This window comes from Lissotriton vulgaris, chromosome 12 (assembly GCF_964263255.1).
Source record: "Lissotriton vulgaris chromosome 12, aLisVul1.2, whole genome shotgun sequence".
Lineage (NCBI taxonomy): Eukaryota > Metazoa > Chordata > Amphibia > Caudata > Salamandridae > Lissotriton > Lissotriton vulgaris.
Genome location: NC_141700.1, coordinates 332,220,122 through 332,248,106, shown reverse-complemented (window position 1 = coordinate 332,248,106; position 27,985 = coordinate 332,220,122). Strand labels below are relative to the sequence as shown.

The window sequence follows — 27,985 nt, the reverse complement described above, 5'->3', positions numbered from 1 at the left end:
TCATCTACTCAGTAATGCACCGAAGAGAGGAGGAGCATGCCAGGTAATTGTTACCTTGATTTTTAGCTGTGCAATATAAAATAATAATTCAACCGCACTCAAGATTAGAAACTAATACATTCACACAAAAAAAGTTATTACTTTTTACTTTGTTTTTTATTTTGTAATAGGATTTTTCCACTCTATTGTGAAACAAGTGTATTAATAACATGGATAATGTACAACAAACCTTGGTGGTGCTGCATACAACTGAATGCATCTTTAAAGCAAATATGGAAACATGTTTTTCGTGAAATAAATTATCCAGAAAAAAAAAAAAAAAAGAAGCCAATTCCCCTCTCGACCCAGTTATTAAACGTCTATGTTTCTAAATCAATATAAAGTAGTGACACGGTGCTTTGCTTACTGATGGATTTATTAAAACTTACACCACCTGAGTATTAAAAGCATTGATCGTACAATACAAGCTTAAAACAGGTTCAAGGATGCACGAGAATTTCGCAGGCCAGGCAACTTTAGAGAGCCCGAACGATAATTATTGTTACACTGAGCATCCAACAGAATACAAGTTAACAAGACCTTAAATAAGTTGAATCAACATTTCGTTATTCTGATTTAACCAACAATCACAAGGTCTTCAGAAGTGAATTCATAAGTAGGAACCTCTAAGTTATAGGGAGCCGGGCCTTTCCTGATCCTCCCAGATGCATCATAATGCGACCCGTGGCAAGGACAGTAATAGCCACCAAAATCTCCTGCATTGGAAATGGGTACGCAGCCAAGATGTGTGCACACTCCTATTAGAATAGCCCATTCTGGTTTTTTGACTCGGTCTAAATCATGCTGTGGGTCCCTTAAATCAGCCAAACTGACTTGAGCTTCCTGGTCAATTTCCTTTTGGGTTCTGTGACGAACAAAAAGTGGTTTTCCTCTCCACTTGAACACCATATTCTTGCCTTCTGGAATATCAGATAGCTTGACTTCAATCTTCGACATTGCCAAAACATCGGCAGAGGCGCTCATCGTCATGATAAACTCTGTGACAATATTCTTAGCAGCATATGCTGTAGCAACAGCTGCTACTCCGGTTACCAAGTAGGAGTAACTTCTTCTAGAGTCCACACTGTCCTGCGAAGACTTGGTGGGATTTAATACTTCTGGTCGTCTGTAGTCGGAAAAATCGGGAACAGAGACATCGTTGTGTGCAAAACGGACAACAGAAGGACCTGCAAGGAAAACAAACACAGCTAGTCAGAAAAGTTAAGTAGCAAGCTGACAGATTGCCATTTCTATCCCATACAAATTACGCATTGTGCTTCGGAGAGGATGCTGAAGGAAAAGGGTACATGGTAGTGCATCCAGTTAAAGTGGAGGAAAGCTTTGTGTACACAGATGTGTTTTTTAGATGCATTTTGCAATTCTATGTCAGTCCACGGAGGCTCAGATTATGCTTCTCTTCACTTTACTGACATAAACAGCAGCCAATAAAAACTTTAAACTGGCATGACCCCGGAAGGACAACCCCCTCCAACAGTATGCACCAATCACTATCAAGTCCACTGTATAACTGTCCATGTTTATCAATACGACCTCCTCTTTCTTTGCTGCTGCAGCAGCGAGTTAAGTGCCCTTTACGTTTTTCTACTTATTGGTGGTTAATTGTGTTAAGGGCGGTGGTTCTTACCGGCGCGTTATCGTGCCCTTGACTTTATTATGCCTAATGTGCTCTTTATGACTTCGCATTTATTGATGTGTTCGTATGTTATGGGCTTCGCCCCACACGTTTCGTTCCTGTTGCCGATGTGTGCTTAGGCTCCGGCTTCCTTGCCGGTCTTTCTTTCCCCGTTGCTTAATTGCCCGTTGAGGAATTTGCCGCGCGTTTGTTTGTTTGGTGTAGGCGCGAGTCGGCAGGGCGCGTGGTTCGCTCGGTAGGGGGCGGTGGAGCAGGAGGAGACAGACGCGAGTCTCTCGCGCTCAGGAGGCAGTCGAGTTCGGCCCCCACACGCGGCGCGCATGCGCGAGGAGCAGACTTTCATTTTCAGTGATACCGGCTCCTCGCACATCGCGCGTCTTTCAAGGCTGCATAAATCCTGGTCTCTCAGAACGCCTACCGGAGCGTGTCCGGATTAGAGCTTTGCTCTAGGGGAGCTTTGTGTGCACAAAGGGGTCTCCTTCCACCTCAATCTCAGCCTCAGAGTGGTGATTTTTCGGACTACAGTGTGTGTGTGTGTGTGTACTGAGGCACCCCTGGGCTGCTCCCCCCTGTTGAAGTTCCTCCACACCTCCCTGCTTTAAAGCTATGGCGTACTACGCCGAGGAGGATACCCAATGGGCAGAATATAATGAATACGATGAGTTTGAGCCACAGGAAGAGCAATTGGAGGAAAATTTGGTTGAGGCTCTGGATACCCATGTCCAAGGGTCGGTGAATAAGGCATTGATCAAGGCTCTCAAGCCTTTTACTCACACCCTTCATAAATATGGCAAGAGGAAGTTTAAGTCAGCCCGGCAGAGTGATACCTCTCCTCAAGCCTCGGCCCAGGTGTTAGCACAGATGGCCAGGAATGTGATGAAGGATCATGGCTCAATGGTTATGGATACGTCTGGGGATTCGTCCCCGTCCCCACCGGTCACCTCTGATTCTGAGGTGGACTCGGTGATGTCCAGGAAGAGATCGAAGAAGGTCAAACACACCGCCCATAAGGCTGATGATAGTCAGGCGCCGAAGAATCTTCTGTTTGATCCAAACAACATTGTACACCCTAGGTCCACGGAATGGGTGCCGTGCCCGGAGGTGGCACACTATGTGGGTAATAACCTGCGACAGGGTTTCGACAATAGTGTCAGGGCCACGCTCAGGTCTGAATGTCCCAGGCCATCCTTGACAGGGAAGGTGGCAGATACGCCGGACTTGGACCCCACAATGGCGGCCTTTATGAGAAAGTTTGCGAAAGATCCGAAAAAGGGATTAGATAGAACCTGGCGAGGGTGTCAGGACAAAATGTTGGACGTAGCTGGACCCCTCACAAAGATTCTGGACGCAGCTGTCAAGGCAAAGGATAGGAAGGTGCCACTGGATGTGTCAGAGATCCTCGAATGGGCACAACGTGCCATGTGCTTTTTAGGGAACGCAAATGTGGCCCTGTCTACGGAGCGGAGACGCTCCTTTCTTATGAGAATCGACTCCCAGCTGGCGGAAATGGCCCCTACCGAACCTGGTTCCCTCGCCAATGGTATGCTTTTTGGAGACAAATTTGTTAGAGAAATGGGCAAGTACGTTGCCACCTTCTCCGCGCTGGACCGGGCGCAATCAAATATCAAGAAGGTTTTCCACACTGGTGTTTTTGATAGGGCCGGACGCCCACGAGGTCGAGGGTCCGGCCGAGGTTATGCACAGACCTCACGTGGAGCAGATCAGAGAGGCAGAGGCAACAGGCGCTCCAACTTCTACCCCTCCCGCGATAGAGGAGGCAGGGGAAAAGGACAGAGAGGATCCTATCGTGGCCAGCAGAATGGTTCTGGAGACAACTCCTACTCAGGTACGACTTTTGTGTCCGTCAGAACATATGGTGGGAGGCAGGCTGTCTCTTTTTCTCCACAGGTGGCGCACGCTCACGAGCGACCCTTGGGTGTTGCAGACAGTACAGGGATTTCACATAGAGTTCTATGCCTCCCCGAGCCAACGGCGGAGACCGAATGCCCTGCATTTTTCCCAGACAGAGCAGAGTTTCATCGACGCAGAGATATGCTCCTTACTCCAGAAGGGCGCGATTGTGGAGGCCGTTCCGCACGCCCTGGGCTTCGTGAGCACTGTCTTCGTGGTCCCCAAAAAGGACCAGGGGTATCGGTTAGTGTTGAACCTGAGGGAATTCAACGGCTGGGTGGTGTATCGACACTTCAAAATGGAAGGTATACACCTGTTACGCGACATCCTCCTAGAACAAGATTGGATGGTACGCCTGGACTTAAAAGACGCCTACCTGGCGGTGTCCATTTACCCCCCGCACCGGCGTTTTCTACAGTTTCAGTGGCGCGACCAGTGGTTCGAGTTTTCGGCCATGCCCTTTGGGCTGTCGTCCGCCCCATGGTGTTTCACCAAGTTGATGAGACCCGTGGTACAGAACTTGAGGGAACGGGGCGTTCGCCTCATCATTTACCTCGACGACATTCTGATTTTAGGTCGGTCGCCGGAGATGGTTTCACTCCATCTGTCCTGGACGATTCAACTTCTTCAGGACTTGGGTTTCCTCCTGAATTTGCAGAAGTCCATCTTGCAACCTTCTCAGGTGATGGAATTCCTGGGTTTCCAGGTCGACTCTGTGAAAGCTCAACTACTCTTACCCCTCAAGAAGAGAGTGGCTATCAGGAAGGAGTTGAGGAGAGCGCTTGCCTCTCCGACAATCTCCTTGAGGATTTTGGCGCGTCTGGTCGGACTTCTAGCGTCATCTATCCAGGCGATATTTCCGGGCCCTTTACATTACAGGGCCTTGCAGCGTTTGAAGGCATTGCACTTGCGCAAAGGTCTGACTTACGCTCAACACGTTTCCCTTTCGCCAGAGGCTCGTACGGAGATGAACTGGTGGTTAGAGCATATGGATGCGTGGAATGGCAGAGCCATTTTCGCGGCCACCCCGGAGGTGGTGATAGAGTCGGATGCCAGCCGCTGGGGCTGGGGAGCCCGTTGCGGCTCGGTGGAGACGGGGGGTCGATGGTCCAGCGACGAGCTGAGTCTCCACATCAATTGCCTGGAACTTCTGGCGGGTTCCTTTGCGATTCGCACCCTGTCCCCTCAGAAAGTGTCATGCTGCATTCTCCTACGCATGGACAATGTGTCCGCGGTGCGATACATAAATCGCCTGGGAGGGACCAGGTCTCGCCTCCTGGCGGAGATAGCGAAGGATTTCTGGCACTATTGCCTGGCCCATCAAATTTCGGTGACGGCGGAATATATTCCGGGGTCTGCCAACGTGACGGCGGATTGGAACTCTCGATACTTGAGGGATGCGAGCGATTGGAGACTGCACCCTCGAATCTTCAGGGCATTGAACCACAAATGGGGTCCGTGTGTGGTAGACCTTTTTGCCTCTCGCCTCAACAGGCAACTCCCCCAGTTTTACAGCTGGCGACCGGATCCCTTGGCGATCAGCTCGGACGCCTTCCTTCAATCGTGGACGACGGGCATTCTGTATGCGTTTCCTCCTTTTATCATGATCCCGAGAGTTCTGGCTCAGGTTCGGAGGCAGAAAGCGGAGTTGGTCCTGGTCTCACCGTGCTGGAAAGCACAAGCGTGGTTCCCGGTGGCAATGAGTCTCACCTGTGCGGCGCCAGTGCGAATTTCGACGTTCCCGGACCTTCTCACGGACCCGGTGGGTCTTCCCCACCCGCTGGTCCTTCAGAATCAGTTGTCCCTCATGGCGTGGAGACTTTCCGGCGACGCTGGCAAATGCCGGGAGTTTCAGAGGACACTCTCTTTTTCCTATCTCAGGCATGGGCACCTTCCACCCACAAGCGATATGAGTCAGCTTGGAGACGATGGGTTGGTTGGTGTAACGAACGGCAGGGGGATCCGATGGGATCCGATATTACTGTCATAGCGAATTTCTTATCGGAACTGGCGCGGTCTGGTCTGGCTTATCGAACAGTGAATAACTTCCGATCGGCGATCTCCGCGGGGCACCCGCATGTTGACGGTAAGCCCGTTGGGGAACACCCTTTGGTGTGCAGAGTGGTCAGGGGAGTCCGCTTAGTGAAGCCCCCTCAACCCAGGTATACTGAACTCTGGGACGTGTCAGTGGTCCTACGTTTTTTGGCGGCCTGGCCGGCTAATGAGGGTCTGTCTCGCAAACAGCTCTCAGCTAAACTTACACTTCTCCTCTGCCTGGTCTCATGCAGGCGAGTGTCGGATATTCGGGCCTTGGATTTATCAGGTAGAGTATTCACTCCCACGGGGGTTTCTTTTACGATCTCTAGGCGTACAAAAACGCTTACAAAATGTATTGCATATCCTGCATTTCCTCATCACAGTAAATTATGTGTGGTCAAATGTTTGAAGGTTTATGAGGATTGTACTAGGGAATTTAGAACTGGTTTTGGTCAACTGTTGATTTCGTTACAGAAACCTTTCCGCCCAGTCACCAGTGCAACTCTGGCCAGGTGGGTTACCTGGTTGTTGGGCCTGGCGGGTATTGATACCTCTAAATTTGGGGCTCATTCTGTGAGAGGGGCTATGGCCTCAAAATCCTTTGGTGCCGGCTCTCGGCTTCAAGATATCATGACTGCGGCAGATTGGTCTTCTGATTCCACCTTTAAAGTGTTTTATCATAAGCCTATTGTGGATGTGGCCTCGGTGGTGGTGGACAAACTTTAAACTAGCATAATCTGAGCCTCCGTGGACTGACATAGAATGAAAAATTGTCTAGCAGACGCGACAAAGAATTTTCAATTCTATTAAGGACACGGAGGCGAGGATTATCCCACCCGGGCTTGCAGGATTGTATTTCATGCAATGTTGTATGGTTGATGAATTCTTGTACCCACCCGAATGATTGTTATTGGCTTGTTGTATTTCCAAGTTTGGGAATGGCCATTACGACTTATGTTCTTGTTTCAGAAGATCAGCACAAGCAGACATGAGGTGACCAGTCTGTGCTCTGGAAATCTGTGACGTGGTGGAGGAGGTGCCTTCCTCGACGATGGATGCGATGGTTGCCACGTTGGCCTCCGGTCTTGTTGGACTGATGATGTGTCGCAAAGAAAGAGGAGGTCGTATTGATAAACATGGACAGTTATACAGTGGACTTGATAGTGATTGGTGCATACTGTTGGAGGGGGTTGTCCTTCCGGGGTCATGCCAGTTTAAAGTTTTTATTGGCTGCTGTTTATGTCAGTAAAGTGAAGAGAAGCATAATCCTCGCCTCCGTGTCCTTAATAGAATTGAAAATTCTTTGTCGCGTCTGCTAGACAATTTTTCATTCCATGAATGGAACAGAAAAAACAAGCATTGGCAAAGCCAATAGGTCTCGCATTTGGGACCTTATAAGTGTTAAGCTATGCAACAGTTGGTGTCGTTGCACCAAGGATATTCTGTTGCATAACTAAATACTTATAGGGTCCAAAAAGTGAGACCTATCGGCTATGCCAATGCTGGTTTGTTTTCTGTTGCTGTTTTGTTTAAGTTGCCAGATCTACAACGAACTTGTTTTCATTGCTCTGAATGTTTTTTCCATTCTGGTTGTAGGTAGCAGTCATTCCCAGGTGTGTGGGGGCTGCCTTGCTGTGCGCTGAACTTTGCAAATTAGAAAAAGCCTGGTGCAGGCTCAATTCACAAGTGTGGAGTGAGTGAGCCCCTGGCAGCATGACTCACTCACACAGGAGTTCATGCACTGCATCTGCATACTCAGCATGGTTTACGGAAACTCGACCCACTCCCTCCCAGGCATCGAACACATATTTACCAAAAAACTGAGAAGAGCCTGCCTGCTGCACTGACGGCTGGTGGTGTGTGTGTCTGGTGAAAGCGTGCATCGACGGCTGGTGGTGTGTGTGCCTGGAGGAAGCGTGCACCGACGGCTGGTGGTGTGTGCGCCCGGTGGAAGCGTGCACAGACGGCTGGTGGTGTGTGCGCCTGGTGGAAGCGTGCACTGACGGCTGGTGGTGAAAGCGTGCACTGACGACTGATGGTGTGTGTGCCTGGTGGAAGCAGGAGCATTCACAGCTATAGAAGACACAAATGAAACTGATGAAGAGGGAGGAGAAGGGAGTGTAGCAGAGGAGCATTCACAGGATAGAAGACACAAATGAAACTGACGAAGGGGGAGAAGGGAGTGCGAGCAGAGGAGCCGTATTACAGCAATAAGAACACAGATGGCAGCTGTGCACGTGCACATGCTCGTGAACGCAAGATGGAGGCCAGCATAAGCCTCTGGTGGCACTTTTAACAGCCACTTACTAAATGTCTGGAAGAGACTCTCAGGCGAGACCTAAAAAGAGCAAAGCCTTCACACAAAGGTTTGTGGTTGCAGCAGGCAAAAATTAGGAAACCAGTCTGTGGTAGGTTAAAAAGACTTGATACAAGGTAGATTTAAAAAATGGAAAAAAAATTAAAAAAACCTTAACGTCTATTCCAGACACTTAACTGGAGATGTAGCCGTCAGACAAGTAATCTTAAACAAAATCTATATTGCCTAAGTGCTAAGGCTCGGAATGATCTGTCATATTTGGACCGCACACCAAATCAAAAAGGATGACACTTCGAAGAGGATACCCATCATGACAGCCCACAAATTGTGTTTCCCTCATAATTTATTATACAGTCAACAAATTCTAAAGCCAACCATATGCTTTCAGAAGCAACATCAGATGATACTGTTATAACAGAGATTTCCTTAAACCTGATGATTGAATGGGAGCAGAGATTTTTAATACATGCATGTGAGGCAGGTAAGTGAAAAAGAAAATCACCTTACTACCTGCCTGAGCCCTGGCAGTCCTGACCGTCCTGACCGCCCTGTCCTGCACAGAAGCGGGGCTCCCCGCATTTCCTCCTGGTATGTATCGTAGCGCTTTTTGTTCCACGCTGCCTGGGCTTTGCTTGCAATCATTTGGTGTCGCATTCCATCTCGCCACATTTCATAGCGCCGCATTGTGCCTCATGTTTAGACGCTACTTGTGCTTTGTAACTTAATTTGATTTGCCACATTTGTTAGAGCCGCATTGTGCCTGTGACTAGACGCTACTTGTACTGTTACTGCATTTCATTTTGCCACATCCCATAGCGCTGCACTCTGCTTTAACGCGCTGTAACCATAGCGCTGCTGTGTATTTTATTTTTGTGCTCACTGCTCGCCCCAACCTCTCCCTGATCACCGTTGTTTACTGCTGCTGCCATTTTGTTGTTTGTGCAGTCCCAGCCCTCCAATCACGCCCCGCCTCCCTGCTGACCCTCCCTCGCCCCCGCCAACCATTTATGACAGATGCTTTTGCGCGCAGCATTTACGCGCAGGGGTCGCGCCCCATGCGCGCCGAAGGTGCGCCAAAGGTAAGCCCGTCTACGCCCGTCCGCGCCTGGATCGCGCCCAGCGCCAGAACCTGGTCCCTGCCGCTCCCAACCCACTAGAGTCACATATGATGCCGCAACTCTCCTCACCCTCAACCCCGGACGCACACCACAATGCTACGTAGCCACCCCAGGACGTACCCACGGTCCATTCACCTGCCTCTCCTGCAAGTTCAACTGCTCCAGGACCTTCACCAAACCCTCCTCCGCCACACGCTGCCCCAACGCTAACCACCTGAAGTGCATCCAGCTCAACACCCGCTCGGTCCACAGACACGCTACGGAACTCTGGTACCTACTCGACACTGCTTCACCTGACATCGCCTTCCTTACAGAAACATGGATGAACACATCATCAGCACCCGACATCGCCATAGCCATACCGGACGGCTACAAGATTATGCCTAAAGACCGCACCAGCCAAACAGGAGGAGGCATCGCCATCGTCCATAAGAACACCATCAAAGTCACGACCAGCACCGATGATAATCTTACATCCGCCGAACATCTTCACTTTCAAATCCACACCGACCCTAGGACCACACTTAGAGGCACCCTCATCTACAGGCCCCCAGGCACCCGCACTCAATTCAGCGATGACATCACGGAATTCGTCAGCCCACATGCCCTCGCCGCCGAGAACTACATTCTTTTAGGCGACTTCAACTACCACCTTGAAAACAAACATGACAGCAACACCACCTCCCTTCTGGACAACTTGGCCAATCTCGGACTCAAACAACTCGTTGACGCCCCCACCCTCGCAGCCGGACACACGCTCGACCCTATCTTCACCTCCAGCAAGCACATCTCCTTCAATCACGCCACAGCCCTCCACTGGACGGACCACAGCTGTGTTCACTTCAGCTACAAAAACCACCCTAAACCACAACCGCCCACAACCTATTCCTCGGAGAAACTGGAACAAAATCACCTCCGACCAACTCCACACATCACTCAATCAAAACCCTCCCACCCTCTCATTGGACCCAAACCAAGCAGCCACCAATCTCAAGCAATGGATCACCCATAGCGCTGACTAATTAGCACCCCTGAAAAAACACCAGATCAAATCAACCAACAAAAAGGCTCCCTGGTTCAACAATGACCTTAAAAAATCCAAGAAGCTATGCCGCACCCTGGAGAAAACATGGAGAAAAAACCCGACCACAGACAACATGGCCACCCTTAAGGCAGCCACCCGAATACACCACCAACTGATTCGATCCGCCAAGAAATCAGCATTCAAGGATCGTCTCGACAACAACTCCCACAACAGCAAGGAACTCTTCAACATCGTTAAAGAATTTACCAACCCCACCGCAGCATCCAACGACATCACTTCTTCCCAAGACCTCTGCAACGAGTTATCCTCCTTCTACAACAAAATTGCCGACATCCACAACAGCTTCGAGAACACTCCCAGCGTTCATCCCTCCCCACCCCCCTCAGATCCAACCCCGCCAACTAACAATCTTAGCGCCTGGAACCCAATCGCCACTGAAGAAACCATCCGCCTAATGAACTCAATCCACTCTGGCTCCCCAACTGACCCCTGCCCCCACCACATCTTCAACAAAGCAGACTCCATCATCGCACCCCATCTCCGTGATGTCATCAACTGGTCATTCAACTCTGCCACCTTTCCAGAAAGCTGGAAACACGCCGAATTCAGCGCCCTCCTGAAGAAACCCACAGCAGACCCCTCTGAACTTAAAAACTACCGGCCCATCTCCCTCCTCCCAAAGTCATCGAGAAAGCCGTCAACAGCCAGCTCGCCGCCTTCCTTGAATCCAACAACTCCCTAGACCCATCCAAATCCGGATTTCGAGCCAAACACAGCACCAAAACTGCCCTAATTGCAGCTACTGACGACATCCGAACTCTACTGGACAACGGTGAAACAGTGGCCCTCATTCTACTCGACCTCTCTGCCGCTTTCGACACAGTCTGCCACAGTACCCTTATACAACGCCTCAGCAACATTGGAAAAACCTTGAACTGGATCACCTCATTCCTCGCTGGGAGAACCTAAAGAGTCCGACTTCCCCCTTTCAACTCTGAAGCCACCGAAGTCATCTGTGGCGTACCACAAGGATCTTCACTCAGTCCCACCCTCTTCAACGTTTACATGAGTCCACTCGCTTCCATCGCGCGTCAACACAACCTCAACATCATCTCTTACGCCGACGACACCCAGCTTATCCGTTCCCACACCAAAGACCCCAACACCGCCAAAACCAATCTTCACGAAGGCATGAAAGATGTAGCCGAATGGATGAATCATAGCCGCCTAAAACTCAACTCAGACAAAACGGAGGTGCTCATCCTAGGATCTTCCCCCATTGCCTGGGACGACTCTTGGTGGCCTTCCGCTCTGGGCACAGCACCCACAGACCACGCATGTAACCTTGGCTTCATCCTAGACTCCTCTCTCTCGATGTCCAGACAAGTCAACGCAGTCTCATCCTCTTGCTTCAACATACTTCGCACTCTCAAAAAGATCTTCCGCTGGATCCCCTTGAATACAAGAAAGACTGTCACCCACGCACTGGTCACAAGTCGACTCGATTACGGCAACACACTTTACGCCGGAATCCCAGCAAAATTACAGAAAAAACTCCAACGCATCCAAAACGCATCAGCGAGACTCATATTGGACATCCCTCGCCAAGATCACATCACCGAACACCTAAAAGACCTCCACTGGCTTCCCGTCAACAAAAGAATTACATTCCGCCTTCTCACCCACGCACACAAGGCCCTCTACAATCTAGGTCCCGAATGCCTCAACACTCGCCTGTCCTTCTACAAACCCACCGCCAACTAAGATCGTCCAATCAAGCCCTTGCCGTAGTCCCACGCATCCGAAAATCCACCATGGGTGGCAGATCCTTCTCCTTCCTTGCCGCCAAGACCTGGAACTCACTCCCCACTCACCTCCGCCTTACTCAAAATCACATCGCCTTCAGGAAAGATCTTAAAACTTGGATATTCGACAAATAATGATCCCCTTCCCCAAGCGCCTTGAGACCCTCTGGGTGAGCAGTGCGCTATACAAATTCCAGAACTTGAACTTGGCTGCTCAGCATTTTAAATTATTTTTCTTAAAAATGTAGGTTACAGCACTGTGTGCCTTTTTGTTTTTTTATAACCCGAAGTACCTAACACTAGATTTAAGTATCAATTTGGTTCAGGTCTAACTGGAAAGTCAGTGAATACTTCTCATATCACATATCCTTATCATATGATCATTGCTACTGTAACAGCTAAACCAAGAACATGTGAAACATGAAGCACGTCAATGTGAATTTTTTATTGGACAAACCAACTAGAAACAATTGTAGTAGTCATAGTCTAGGATAACCATAGATCTGGGTCTACCAATTCAGACATGAGCAAATTCATTCTACTTTTATTTACTCTGGCTCACAAAAGTAGTAGTGCAGGGTTTTGCAAAATTCACAAACTAAAACAAAGGAATTTTTGAAGGCAGATTAAAGAACCAAAAGGTGCACATCCTTGTGTTGGTCTCTTTACACCTAATATTACTACAGTGTTCCGTAATTCTAGTCTTGACGGGGCATGTAGTCATGCCCACGTCTTTTAGGTGACAAGGACAGGTAATCAGATACACACACAATTGTGCGTGTTGTAGTTTGCGTTTTTTTTGGTGCCATGTAAGGTGTCTGTCAGGGTAACTGTTTTGCTTGCACTTTTGAGGGGGACAAACAATGCACTGACCACAAGGGTAGTGGCCCGTAACACGTGGTAGGTTCCACAGCTGGTTTCTTGTTGGCGGTTCTTTCCTTGTTCTAGTACTAGTCCATAAGTCTTTTAGGATTAGCTGTTCTTTTGAAAGCGAACCTGGCTGGATCTGGTGCTAAGTCACCTAGGTGTAGAGTTCTCAAAAGTTTTTTTATGTTTCTTTTGATCAGGTTTGATTCCGGGGTAAAGGTAGTGACACATGTAATTTGTTCTGTGTCGACTTTAGGCTGGATCCCTGGGAGTGCCTCTGTTTTCATTACGGGCTCCCTTACGAGCTGTGTGATCTTTCTTGCCGGATACTCCTGTGTAGCCAGATGGGAAAATGACTATCTGGAAATCATCAAGGTTACTGCAATAACGTCTTTGCCTAAGTATTTGCCCATAGGGGGGTTTTCTCATAGTGCATTAGGGTGGAAACTACTGAAAAGCAAGGGGCTACAGCCATCAGTAGGTTTTTGTTTCCAGTCCCCTGGTTGTTAGGCTTATTACAAGGTCGAGAAAGGGTAACTCCAGTTCTGAAACATTGGCCGTAAATCGTAGGTATGGGTCAAGTCTATTGACACGTGACAAAAGGGGGATGGTGTTCAGCTCGCCTTTCCAAAAGACCAAAACGTCTTCGATATAACGACGCCAAAGGATAGCGTGTCATTGTAAGGGTTAGGCTCAGTGAAGATGTGCATGGTTTCAAAGTCAGACATATAAAGACATGCCAGACTGGGGGCAAATGTACTGCCCATGGATGCAGCCTGGGTTTGGTGGTTAATGTGGTCCTTAAACTGGAAATAGTTTTCAGTGTGAGCTAAAAGGCACATTCCATAATGAAAGTTATCAGTGTTGGGGCTGACCTCTCGGCGGAACGTAGCGAGTCTCCCAAGACCTCTAGTGTATAAAGTTGTGGAATATTGGTGTAGAGGGCCTCCACATCTAGGGTAATTATTGCCTCTAGATGGAGGCCCTCCTTATTGTGTTTAACAATGATGTTCAAGACCTCTCGTGTCTTGCAAAAATGTTGGTATTTCTTTCACCAGGTGTCTGTCACAAAATATGGAAATGGGTTCCAAGACCGACCCAATGCCCGATACTATGGGCCTCCCTGGTGGTGAAAGGGTACCCTTATGGATTTTAGGCAAGGTGTAGAAATAGGGAACTCGTGGGTTGTCGCTGGTAAGAAACGGACTCCTTTTTCGTGATCTATCTCTGATTAAGGGCTTCCATCACACTGGACCTGACTGATGGTTAATCGTGTGGTTGGACCCTCCTTTAATGGGAGTGCAAGATCTTCTGTTCTCTTGTTGCTGAAGGCATTCAGTTTTATAATCTGCTGTAGACAGGAGGACAATGGCTCCCCCCTTATTGGCCTCCTTTACAGTGATGGATTTGTAGTTGGTTAGATTTTTAATGGTCTCATTTTCTTGCCGTGAGGTGTTACGGGAGGCATTGTTGGTGGTACAATATCTTTTAAGACTGCCTTTTCAAACGTTAAGATCTCAGGTGGTATCATGCCCGCAAGTTGGTGTAAAGGTAGAAGGTTTTCTTGACCCTGTATACACAAGTGGGGGTTTAGGTTGGTCAGCGAAATAGGCTTGCAGACAGATTTTTCTGAATAGGCCATGTAGCGCACAGTTGGTTCTGAAGTCAAAAATATTTTTGATATAATTTCCTATTCATGTGTGGTGACATTTATAGACCTGTCGTTTACTACGAATTTGTGACTTATTGCTTTATATGATCCATACAGGTAGAGATTTATTGTTCTACTACAGGTCTTGCGACAGTGAATGCGCTGTCTAGGCACTACCTAAAAAGAAAAAGAAGAAGCACTTGGGCTGCCCGTACAGTCCAGCAATGGTAAACAGTCAAAATATCGACTACAAAATATCGAATGGACATAATATCGAGTACAAAATATAGGCTGGACAGAATATAGACATCAAAAATATCGTTTTGAAGGTAAGTAATGTAATATCGAATTTTAAAATATAGATAATCAAAATATCTAAGTACATAATATAGGTTAATAAAAATATCGAACATTTAATAAAATCGAATTTTTTATAGTGTATTTTATGTGCTAAAGTGTTTATTTATGTTATAATGTAATTTAATTTAATTAATGAATTTCATGTTATTTAAATTTTGCGTAATTTAATTCTGTAGCGGGTTGTGGGTTTATAGGAGAAATGGGTGGGAAGTAATTTAATTATAATTTATGTAGTGTTATTTATAATTAATTAAATAATTGTTATTTGGTAATTACATTTTAATTGAGAATTAAGTTGATGAATTGATAATTATGTTATTTTTACTAATTTATTTTCTGTAGTGGGTTGTGGGTTTATAGGGGAATAGGGTGGGAAGTAATTTAATTCTAACTAATTACATATGTTAATTTTTTTGTATTTATTAGATTTTAACCGTTTAGTAATTAAAAAGTTACTTATCAATTAATTGTTAATTTGTAATTAATTAGTATTAACCCGTTAAGCACCCCGCAAATTCCGCCCCAGTGCGGACGTTCGATTGCGCTAATGGGATCCGGAAGTCCAACGGTCGTGCGCAGCACTAGCGAGGTAGTGCACGCGACGACCGTTGGACGTTCGCAGCACTGAACGGGTTAATAGATAAATTGTAATGATTACATTAGATTAGTATTTGTAATTAATTAATTATTATATTATATTACATTTGGTAATTACTTTTAATTATTTTTTATAGATATATATTAAAATAATATATGAAGTATCTACTTTCCCTACTGTTGCACTCACTGGAGTGGGAATAGTAATTTTTACCCCAACGCTTTCCCTACTGTTGCACTCACTGGAGTGGGAATAGTCATTTTTACCGCTACGCTATCCAACGCTTTTCCTACTGTTTCACTCTCTGGAGTGGGAATAGTAATTTTTACCCCAACGCTATACAACGCTTTCCCTACTGTTGCACTCTCTGGAGTGGGAATAGTCATTTTTACCCCTACGCTATCCAACGCTTTCCCTACTGTTGCTCCTCTCTGGAGTGGGAATAGTCATTTTTACCTCTACGCTATCCAATGCCTTATCTACTGTTGCACTCTCTGGAGTGGGAATAGTAATTTTTACACTTCCGCTATCCTACGGTAATAATATTGGATATTTTTAAATTATACATATGTATGTATAGCCATTTATATAGCGCACTACTTACCCGGAGGGTCCCAAGGCGCTTCGACCGCTGCGAAACCCTTCCTGGCTTCCCTGAGAGATGGTCCCTTAATGGGTATCTCCAGGGTGAGACCAGGCATCCCCGGCGGTCTGGTGGGGCCGTTAGTGAAGATGAGGCAAGCTAATGCCCAGAGTTGCCGAGTGTGATCGCTGATCAGAGTGGGCACCAAGGCGAGAGAATTATCGAGTTCGCTGACCCTGGTCCAGAAACCTGCCGCGCCGGGAATCGAACCCTGGTCCCGGGCCGTCCTCTGCTCTCGGGTCTGCCGCCTCTAACCAGTGAGCCACACTACTTCACCCAGTGAGCCACACTACTTCAAATTATATTATGTTAATATATATATTTCAACAAATGTGATTGTAATTTTTTTTGTATAACTTTAATTATTTAATTATTCTAAGGTAATTTAAGTATTTTGAAGTATATTTTTAGTAATTAATTTTTAATAATAATTTAACATGGTTTTTAATAAAGTCGATATTTTTACAAACTATATTTTTGTAAACAATATTTTTTACTCGATATTTTTTGACTTCCCTGTTTGTAGATACAAAGTCGATATTCTGTCTGTCGATATTTTTGCGCCGATATTTTTGCTAGTCGATATTATGTCCCTCGATGATATGTCAGTGATCCTCCAGCAATATAGTCGGTTAGTCTAGAATATAGTCTCTGTTTGGCTAGACAGTGTGTCAGTTTCTCAAACAGAGTACATTAGAGGTTGTGTTTTATTACTAACAGAAGCAGTGATTTTTGTTTCTCGCTATTAACATTATACTATATAGTAGAGTCCTTGTGTAGCAGGCTTAAAGTTTAATGATGACAAGTGTATTTCCACCAACCAATTTAAGTTGCTAATTGCATACAGTGCATTATATGGACCTGCCAGGGCTTAGAAAAAAAAAAAAAAAAACACCAACACAACCGGGCAGATAATTCATACAAAAAGGTGAACAAGACAAACCTAAAGAGGTCTTTTACATGCATGTATAAACACAAGTCAGTCATTATACGATCGACAGGCACAAGGTTCAGTCTGGCCAGGTGACGGAAAAGCCATGTTTCCCTTCTCCAAGATCACAACTGTGAGAATACGGATACCCTACCATCCTGCTCAAGTGGGCTAGCATGATGATCGAGGTCAAAGCAGAGGTAACTAGCATTGGCAAAGCCAATAGGTCGCGCTTATGCAAGAGCTATAGGGTTTGCGTTTTAGCCATGCTGTAGACTAGCGTGACCGCTGCTCAGTAGGCCTAAAAGTTATTTGATGGTGTGTATTGGAGTGGCATAGAATGGAGCTGCGCAACGTACAGTGTAGTAAAGTGGACTGGCGTAGACTGCATTGGCGTGTTGCAGAGTTATGTGGCATGGAGTGCAGCTGCATAGAATATAGCGGTGTACAATGCAAATTCATAGAATTCAGTGAGATAGTGTTGCATAATAGAGTACAGGGGCAGAGTGGTGCAGAGTAGAATGGCCTAGGGTGATGCAGAATATAGTGCTGTACAGTCGAGTACTTCAGAGCGAATTGGCCTACAGGGCAGTGTTGCAGAGTAGAGTGTCAGAGTGCAGACGCATAGAGTGGCGTACAAGAATGATGTAAAATGGTGTACAGCGCAGCGCTAAAGAGATCAGCTGTGCAGAGTAGATTATTGTTACATATAGCGGATTGGCATGCAATGCAGGGGTGTGGAGTGGTACAGAGTAGCGTGCATTGGCATAGAGTGCAGTGGCGTAAAGTTAAGTGTTGCACAGAGTGGTCATGTGGATTTGTGCATAGAAGAGTGGAGTGGCACAGACTAGAGTTGTGAATAGCAACGTGGCACAGAGTGCAGTCTTGCATAGTAGAGTGACGTAGAGTGCACTGGCACAGAGAAGAGTGATGCAGAGCAGAGAGGCGGAGAGTGAAGTAGACCAGAGTGGCATGCCGTAGAGTTGTGCATAGTAGTATGCAAGAGAGTGTAGTGGCAAAGAGTGCAGCTGTATAGACTAGAATGGTGCAGAGCAGAGAAGCGTAGAGTGTAGTACAGAGTGGAGTGCAGTGGCGCGAGAGCGGTGGTGTAGTGTAAAGTGGAGTGATGAAGAAAAGAGTGCAGTGGTGCAGAATATAGTGGCGTAGAGTGGAGTGTTGCAGAGTGAAGTGCAAAGAATACAGTAGTACAGAGAGGAGTGGAATAGAATACAGTTGTATGGAATGGCATAGAGTGCATTGGCATAGAGTGACGCAGAGGAGAGTACATGGGCATGTAGGCAACAGTGGAATGGAGTAAAGTGAACTGGTGCAGAGTGTTTCTGAGTATAGTAGAGTAGAGTGCACCGGCATAGAAGTCAGCAGCATACAATGTATAGTCATAGAATGCAATGACATGGTTCTCATTGTAGAGTTCAGTGATGCCGAATAGTGTCATAGAGTGACAGAGTAGAGTGGCGTAGATTGCTATGTAGTGCAGAAGTACAGCAAAGTGGAGTAGAGTTCAGTAGTGTAGAGTAGAGTGAGTTGGGGTAGAGTGTAGTTTTGCAGACTAGAGTGTAGTGGCATAGAATAAAGGCGTAAAGTGGTGTAGGGTTCAGTAGCACTGAGTGCAGAGTAGATTAGAATCATGTACAATGGATTGGTGTGGCACGGCAAAGAGACACGTCAAGAGAGTAGTGGTGCAGAGTAGAGAGGCATAGAGTGCAGTTTTGCAGAGTACAGTGGTGCAGTTGAGTTGAGTGCAATGGCACAGACTGGAGAGAGCAGCGACTTATAACAGATTGTTTTTAGTGGAGCATGGTGGCATACAGTGGAGTGATGCAGAGTAGAGTGAGGTGGCGTAGAGTCGAGTAGTGCAGGGTAGATTGGAATATGCATGTATTGTAGCACACTTCTATTTCAGACAACACAACTCCAACTGAAATCACTATTACATTTGCGCAGTTTCACTGATAAACACTGCAGAAATTATAGCCTGCATGAATGTCAAGTGTATTGATTTGATTGTTTTAAAATATTTGTTGCCACCGTACTAAAGAATTACAATAAGATTTTCTTCATTTGGGATTTTCTAATTCAGAAATATCTTCCCAGTTCATTTACAGACTGTTACCTTATGTTGTGTGCTAAACAAAAACAACAATGTACTGCCTCACGTAACCACTCCTCCAGATAAGGGGGGAGCGGTTGTAGTGCAGAACACCCCAGCCTGTCGAAGAAATATTACAGCAACTGAACATCAGGGAAAGTTCTCTCCCAATACCAAAGGACCCCACATCAGAAGTGAGAAAACTGATCAAAGACCTTACCAAGAAAGGCCACACCAAGCCTAGGATCTACACACTTACCAAAGTACACAAACCCCCTGAGAAACCTCCTGGGAGACGCATGGTTTCGGGCTGCGGGTCAATCTTGGAAACCTTAAATCAATTTATAGACAACTTTCTGCAACCACGGGTGGCCGAAACCAAGTAATTTGTAAGGGATACAATGCATATCATTCAGATGATGGAAGGTCCAGTCTTTGATACATCCACTCAACTCATGGTTACACTTGACGTTTTATCCGTCTACATCAGTATTGCGTAGGGAAAGGCTTTGGAAGTGACCTGGGAAACATTAGAAATACGCCCTAATTCACTCTGGATTCCAACAGAATTTGTGGGGGCACTACTGGAAATTGCCATGTCCAGGAATTACTTTGTTTCTAAAACCAGTTTTTCTACCAATTTAAGGGCATGGCCATGGGGGCTAGATTTGCGCCAAGCTCGGCTAATCTCTTCATGGACTCATACGAAGAGGAACATCTCTACAATTCCAATAACCCTTTCATAGATAACATCGCTGTCTGGAAGAGGTATATTGATGATGTGATCTGGAACCAAAACAAGTTTGATTGATTTCAAAAACTGGCTGAAAGAACAATCCAATGACATCCAGTTTACCATGGCCCATAACACTGACCATCATCTTCCTGAACCTTACCTTCAAAGTGGAAGAAGGATCACTATACACTGATTGTTAGAAATGGGATTTCTGGTTGGCAAGGGCTTGTGCCAAACCCAGGCATCATCATTATCATTAAATCTTTATTCGGCTGTGGCCAGCCATAAAAGAGCACAAAAGCCAGGCAGAAACCACCACTCTAGTCAGGGCAAGGGAGTTACACACTGAAGATAACCCCTGCTCACCCCCTTGGTAGCTTGGCACGAGAAGTCAGACTTATCCCAGAGGCAATGTGAAAAGCGTTTGCACAACACACAAACCGCAGAAACACACTAGGCACATCACAAAAGAAACTCCACACAAGGTTACATAAAAATTACCTTTGTATTATCCAAAACACATTAGAATACTAATCCACAATATACACTGTGCCAACTGGCACTAGGCAACATTTACAGGGGATTATATACACCTGGCAGGGCCAATTGGGCCACTGTCAGAACCTGTATAAAAATTACCTCAGAAAACACAACCAGTTACCACTGGTAAAATACTGTGCGCAGCATAATATCACCTTAGAAACAAACATGATGCATAAATCCCATGAGATCAGACATAATCAGCAGCACCAACACTATGCAATAATTCACATTATGCAATAGGCATCACATTAGGCATAAGGCACATTAGGTGCCAACCTCATCAGCATAAACACACTATGCAATAATATCATAGCATGAACATTCTAACAATCATAGTAGGCATAACATTAGGGCCTTGCGCCCTACCAACTCTGATACCCACAATGACCCCTGTCCAACTGGCCTTTCTCTGGGGCCCAATGCCATTTTGTACAGAATGTCAGGGCGTAGCTGCCAATGCAGCAAAGAAAAGTGAGCAAAGCGCTGGGGCAGGGGAGTGTATCTCACTCCTTTACTTCAAGAACAAAAATGCCCCCAAAGAAATAATGGCACTGGCACCAACTGTCTCCGGAGGAATCCGCACTGGGAATCTTCAAACAATTGTGCCCAACGTTGCTGCGGCTGTGGACAGTCCTGGCACCACTACGCCACCTAGTCCCCACTCCAGGACTCAAAGACAAAAGTGCCCCCTTGGTGCAGCTGCCCGCAACGGCGGTGCAGCTGTGAAGGTAATGGCACCACTGTGCCCCAGGGAGAGATCCCCTCTGGGACTCCAACAAAATGCCCCCACTCACCAGGGACTCTTCTGGTGCCTCTAGGCGCACCTGCGCTGCACAAGTGTATCCAGCCCCTACTTGCTGGGGCTGCGCGGGGACTCCTCAGCGAAGCCTCATGGAGCCCTCCTTCATGGGTGAACCTGCAAGGCTCAGTCCTCGCCTTAACTAACCCTGGGCAAAGCACTACACAAGCGTAGTTTGCGCTACTTCGCACTACGCAAATTGCACGTAGCACAGTGCAAACATGCGTAGCGTAGTGCAGCGGTCATTTTGTGCTTGCTCGCGGTCCTCAAAGTCAAGTTGGCGACCGCGACCAAGCAAAATGACATCGCGGCGAGACTTTTTCCTCGTTCGCGATCAGCAACATGAAGTTGCCGATCGAGAACGTGGAAAATAAACCTCCCGGCGAGATTCTCAACGCAAGGTCAGGTTTCTCATTGCGAGTGGTCACGTATGCTTGCGACTGCTCGCGATGAGAAACTACCAGTCTGCGTTGAGAAAGCTCCAGCTCGAGTAAAAATCTACTTGAGCGGCAGTAAAAGAGAGCTTGCACTGTGCAAGATCAAGTTTTCAATGATTACACAGTGCAGACAAGCAACTGGTACTGTGCCACCATCGTGAACAGCGCACTACGAAGTTTGCGTAGTGCGACACATAGCTCGCGTAGTGCGACGCATAGTGCTACTCCGCGAACTACGCCCAGGGCTAGCCTTAACAATACGGGGGGGGGGGGTCTCCTCCGTAGTACGGGGAGCCCCGCCCACACAACAGCCGCCTGGCTTCTGGCAGCACTGCTTCCTCCCGTCGTGGAGCCAGCGAGGCTCCGGCACAACTTCCTTCTTGGCGGCAGGAGGCTCCGCCTCGAACCACACAAGATGCCTGACTTCCGGGCCGTGGTGGTGCTTTTCGGCGGCTCCTGTCTTTGAGGAAAAGTACGGGGTGGGCACCAGCTTCAAATAAAGGCAATTGCGCGGTAGGCGCCTGCTTTTCAAAAGGTGCATGAGAGTAGTGTGGGCTCCTGTTCCGATAAGCAGTATAAGGGGGAATCCCCAAGTCGGGATTCCCTCTAAATGGGTTGCAACTCCGTGCTGCGAAGCCCCAGCACTCTCCCCATCCTGGGAGAGTTATTTCTGCGTACACAGGGCGCTCAGGTCCAAAGTTCCAGGGGGCAAAGGCTGGGCCTAGGAAGGCTAGCACACAGGGCCCTCCAGCAGGGAGGCAGTCCCTTGTGGCGATTCCTCCTGGGGCCCAGCAGCAGCAGTTCTCTGGAAGCACAAAAGCACAACATTTTCGTGGGGGTCACAGCCCCTATATTTATATCAAACATTTGCTTTGTCTGACCTGTGACAGGGCTTGGGGAACCAGCCTAAACCAGTTCTGGTTTTTTTTGGAGCTCTGTTTACAGGGCTCCTCCTCCCCTTTGTCAGGTGCAACTCGGTGATCAGACACCACAGGGGGTGGAGCCAGCATTGTAATGGTTAGGCACAGACCTATTCAGGGACTTCTCCTCCCAGTACTCCAAATGCAGATGCCCCATTCAGCCTAGCGCTGACTCACCCTCCCACACACCTCACCAGCCCCTGTCACTCAAAAGCCAGACATGCAATTCACATCAGGCAGGCAGACACACAGCAATGCCAACTTTAAAAGTGGCACTTCTAAAATAGGTATAATAAACCTGCGCACACCATTGTGTAGCATTTATCCTCACTATTCCAAATATACCAAACTGGACCACGCTGCTCCTCTCATATCATGAATTACCACTGAAACACTTATCAGGGAATCCCCAATGCATCCCTATTGAGGGCAGCCTCACAGTAGCAAGAAAGCAAAATGGCTGTTTGTGATTACCAGGACATGTCACACACTTAAAGTACATGTCCTACCTTTTACCTACAATGCACCATGCCCATAGGGATAGCTAGGGCATACCTTAGGGGTGACTGACATGCAGTAAAAGGAAGGTCACAGACATGGCACACACTTTAGGTGCCACGTCACAGCGTCAGTAACACTGCGTGTACAGGCCCTAAATTGGCAGAGGCCTGCAATAAGTTTGAAAAGCTACTTTGGCGGGTGGCGCAATCAGTGCTGCAAGCCCACCAGTAGCATTTAATTTACCAGCCCTGGGTATATGAGATACCACTTTACAAGGGGCTGACAGGTAAATTAAATAGGCCTAACATGTGTAGACCAATCTTACCATATTAAACACAGATTTACACTGGACAGCAGTGCTAAAGTGCCCAGAGTCCTAGAACCACCAACACCATGTCAGAAAAAAAGCTAGGAGAAAGGCAAAAAGTTCAGGGATGAACCTGCAAAAAGAGCCAAGTCCAACACTGATCTATACAGAAAACCCTCAGAACGTACACCACCCGAGAGCTCTCAGGGACAACTTGCTTTACGCGCAACTTCTAAGGCGGAGAAGAAACTGTACCCGAAGACGTGATTTCTTCAAAGAAACTGAGATGCTTACACAATGTCTTAAAGAGAGGATATCCCATTTGTTTACTCAAACTGGCCAGGAAACGTGCCTGGTATTGTCCTCGCGACTCCTTCTTTGAGGTTAAACCTACTAAAACAGGAAAGGACAACATAGTCTGCTTTACCACCTTCAACCCCAGAAGTAATGAGAGAGAAAATTGTGAAGTATTGGAATCCAGTGGCCATTGAACTTGGAACCACTGAGGAGCCCATCTTTGCGTTCAAGAGAGGCAAGAATGTGAAGGATTTCGTAACACTAAGACCACAGGAGTCAGTTGAACTTACCAACTCTCCTTGGGCATTAGAAATATGGCCATTGCAGGGCCTGTACCCTAACTGTTGAGGGTACCTAGTTGAGATTCGAACTAACTGGTCGAAATACTGGCAGAATAACACTATATAGAGAAGATTACAGAGCGAAAAATATCTTTATTGATTAGAATTGGAGCAAAAAAACCTTTCATGATACAAGTAGGAAAATAGTATAATTGCCCTGACGAAGTCATTGGCCGAGAAGCCAGACGAAACACGTGTTGGCAAAATCTGTTGGCTATTTGTAACATTGAAGATCTATTTATGTCCTGTACCTGGTGATTGGACTGAATCAAGAATTTACATTGAAAAATAAAGAAAAAAAGACTGAAAAGTATACAAAGTGAAAATGGTTTTAATTGACATGGACATTTGAATTTACTCGAGTTGCTCGGGTTGTGAAATTGTGTTTAGAATTTAAAGTGGATATTTATCTATATGTTGCTACAACCTTTGGTAGTGGTTTTATCTCTGCCCTAGAGCATATACTAGTTACCTATACAAAGAAAAGATAAAACTTTACACTGTTTTTGCGCATTATTCCCTACTGCCAATTTCTTTCGTGTAATGCTTATATCCAAATTACTTCATTCAAAGATCTATACATATACAAAGATAGACTGTCAAAACGCAATAATTTGCAAAGGCATATGGTGCATGTTGGTGACAAATGTGCATAGTGCTCAAGTGGTGAACAATATATACATTGTGAACATTTAGATACATACAGGTTTAAAAATAGGCCAAATGTTGATTGTAGTTCAGAGATTCCCATCTATCCTAGTAAAGAATCTCAGAGGTACTGGACCTAGACAAAAGCGGAGACGTTTTGACCCTGTGGTACCCCCGTCGGTGGTCACAGCGGGTCTTCCTCAAGACAAGTGTGGCGGGGGGCTGGTGGGCGGTTGGGGCTATTTCCGGTCACATCGCAAAGTACATCACTACAAACTGCCCAGGCATTTGTTGTGCTGCAGCAAGCACAATAGATATCCAATCACTGCACGTTAGCTTGATCATTTAATTTCAAGTCCACGGTATAGCAGACCGGGTTGTTGTGCGCTTCAGCCTAACCTGGTACTCACATAGCACCTTATATTTTTTAACTCACTGTAAACCGCTCGGTCACATCCAGCAGAATGTGTCATACTAACACACTCACCGTTCGGCCACGCTGTCCTCTTTGGCTCATCTAGGCACAAGCCTAGCAGCGCGCATAAATCGCCTTAATGCATGCATTATGCTGTGGCTCAAATACTTTAAGGCTTGGGCCCTCAGTCGGGTACACCCTAAACTTCATTACCCTTCACTACTGTACTACCCTGCACTAAATCACACCCGCAGGTTGTTGGGGAACTCTCTGTTGCCTCATTGTACACACAGTTCACTTAACGTTAATCTGCTCCCCTCCCACAGATACTTAGCCATCGTACCCCAATTCTCCAAGCTGAAACTTCCGGCCTTCTTTTAGGGCGAGTAGTTTGGCCCCCAGCATCTTGTGCATTAATTTTCATGCACTTTTAGTCTCTCCGACACACCCTTAATTTAATTACAGACTGTCTTCAATCCAATTAACCCCCAACCGCCACCAGCCCCCCACCACACTTGTCTTGAGGAAGACCCGGTGACCACCGACTGGGGTACCACAGGGTCCAAACGTTGATGTTTTGTCTAGGTCCAGTACATCCGGGATCCTATAGGATAGATAGGAATCTCTGGACTACAATCACAGTCTGGACTATTTTTAAACCTCTATATAGCTATATGTTCACACTGTATATAATGTTCACCACTTGAGCACTATGCACATTTGTCACCAGAATGCACTTTATGCCTTTGCAAACTATTGCTTTTTGACAGTCTCTTTGTATATGTATATATCTTTGAATGAAATAATTCGGATAAAAATCATTTTCCTCAAAACTATTATCTCAGGCCTTATTCATTATGTGCAAAAATACCATAGTATTTGATCCTTTTATAAATCATTGTGTGTTTGAGAGCTTATTATTATTTGTTAGATTGCATTAACCCTTTCCGTGCGGCGCACGTTCAGTGCACTACCTCGGTGGTGCTGCGCGCGTTCTCTGAACGTTCCAGCCCCGCCCGCGCAATAGAACGTTCCGCTCCAGCGCGGAACGTTCGGCGCAGCGGAGGGGTTAATAGCATCTTGAATTAACGGTTGTCCAACCCGACAGAACCGCTTCATGATTAACTATAACTTACCCCGATTCTGAAGGACACAAGGTCATCAAATTTTTCTTAACTACAATTGTATTTTACACATACACTGAGGGGCTCAGGGTTACCCCTTTGTGACTAAACATACTCCTCTAGAGCCAGCATGATTGTCATACAAATCTCACTTATAAGTCAGAGAAAGTAAAGTAAGCACTAAATTCCTTATAAGAGATAGCTTGACATTTTACCTCTATCTTTGAATGCACAGCAAATGTGACAAGATAAGAACAGAAGGCCTGTTAACAGAAATGGAGTACTAGTGGACGAATACAGTAAATAGGGTTTGTGCAAAGGAAGGGACGACTAGAGGTGGACAGCCTAAAACAAATAGAAAGCAAGTGTGAGTTACGAACCCAATGGTAAACAACGGGCCAAATTCATTCCAGGACGCTTTCCTAATGTCCCAAGATGTCGTTGGCAAATCTACAGATGTACTGTCTGGAAGACTTCGACATAAAATGGGATGCCCAGAGTACAAGAAATAGATGGATACGCTCTCTTAAACTATATGCATTACTTAAATACCACCAACCCATAGACCACCAGGTGCAGTAAGTAGCGAATTATAACCTGCACGTGTTGGGGGGGGGGGGGGGGGGGGGGGAGTCAATTTCTAAACAAAACGATGTATTCAATGTACAATAACAACCCCACAATTAAAAGGGAAATCGGCGGGACAGTGGAGTGCTAATCTGAGCCTATGTTTTCAAACTCAGACGTAAGTATTGGATCCAGGAAATATCAACTCTTTCACTGCATACACTCTTATGGGTGTTCGATGCAGCCTTGGTAAACGCGTAGCAACTCCAGCAGCAAAACTAAACGTGTGCATATGCTTAACCGTAGAAGTAGTAAACAAATTGTAGAACACGACAAAGTATACAGTCACTTATGTCCTCCTCCCGTCAAGTTTTTCGCCTGAAAGTGCTTCCATATACACCAGTAGGGACCATTTACAACACTAGCCGGTGACCTTGCTCCGACACCTCATCGCCGGTTTTTTTTTTTTTATCATTGCGTCTCATATACCGTCTCTCTATTGTTTCGGGTCACCTTGTGTTGTACACTCCACACCAGTATCCTCTCACCGTTGATGCCTACGATAGCCTTAGGCCCACTCGCCGGGGCCCGCCCGAGAAGCGAATCGCGGGTCAGGAAGGGCTTCTTTATTTCAAGCAGCTGCAACTTTTCAGCCACCACCGGAACCCCGGTGACCAGCGGCTTCAGCGGACCTGCTACGGCATGCGAGGTGGCGGCCAGATAGGGCAAAAAGGGCCCGGAACGGGCAGCTACCGACAACATGGCGAAGTCTCTCCCAACCGGGAACTGAAGGTGAGGAAAAGGACAGCGCAGTATTTTGACGTCATTTGTGCAGCGCGGCTCAAAGGCTCTCTGGCCAGTCACAATATGGCGCAGTCAGGGCTACGACATAGGAAACAAAAAAGGGACTATACTCGCAATGGATGCGCTGAACCTAGGGTGTGCCGCGTGTGACGTTACATGTGAGGTACAGCTATAGATGGAACCGAATCGCCAGCCACAATGTGGCCGAATTCCGCGTCCCAGTCCAGTGTTGCTTTTGACAACCTAAACTAGAAGGTGAAACCACAGTTTGACGTAATGTTCTACGTCAGTACTCAATCCAGTGCTGGATGTTAAATCCGGAAGAATGGAAGACATTGCGAAATACGTTAATGTTATGTTTGTGATGAACACGGTTTCGAAACAAAACGTTATTTGTTAATCTTTACATTAACATATTTCTTCTCGGTATATGTCTTTACGTTTAGCTTGTTATTGGAAT

At 46.6% G+C, this 27,985-nt stretch overlaps 1 protein-coding gene across 1 annotated transcript; it reads right to left on the bottom strand.

Moving 5' to 3' along the window:
* Nucleotides 1–397: 397 nt before the first annotated feature.
* On the bottom strand, nucleotides 398–27,558 carry UQCRFS1 (ubiquinol-cytochrome c reductase, Rieske iron-sulfur polypeptide 1). The gene is made up of 2 exons (XM_086945109.1): nucleotides 27,270–27,558; nucleotides 398–1,226 (listed from the first exon to the last, which is right to left on the bottom strand). The coding sequence occupies exons 1-2, from the start codon at nucleotides 27,481–27,483 to the stop codon at nucleotides 616–618; spliced, it is 825 nt and encodes a 274-aa protein (XP_086801235.1). The 5' UTR covers nucleotides 27,484–27,558; the 3' UTR covers nucleotides 398–615.
* Nucleotides 27,559–27,985: the final 427 nt, after the last annotated feature.

Excerpts from the sequence above, each read along its gene's own strand:
- UQCRFS1 (XM_086945109.1), bottom strand. The coding sequence starts at position 27,483 with ATGTTGTCGGTAGCTGCCCGTTCCGGGCCCTTTTTGCCCTATCTGGCC. Across the intron at positions 1,227-27,269 it reads GGCTATCGTAGGCATCAACG|GTCCTTCTGTTGTCCGTTTT; the intron begins GTGAGAGGATAC and ends TTTTCCTTGCAG.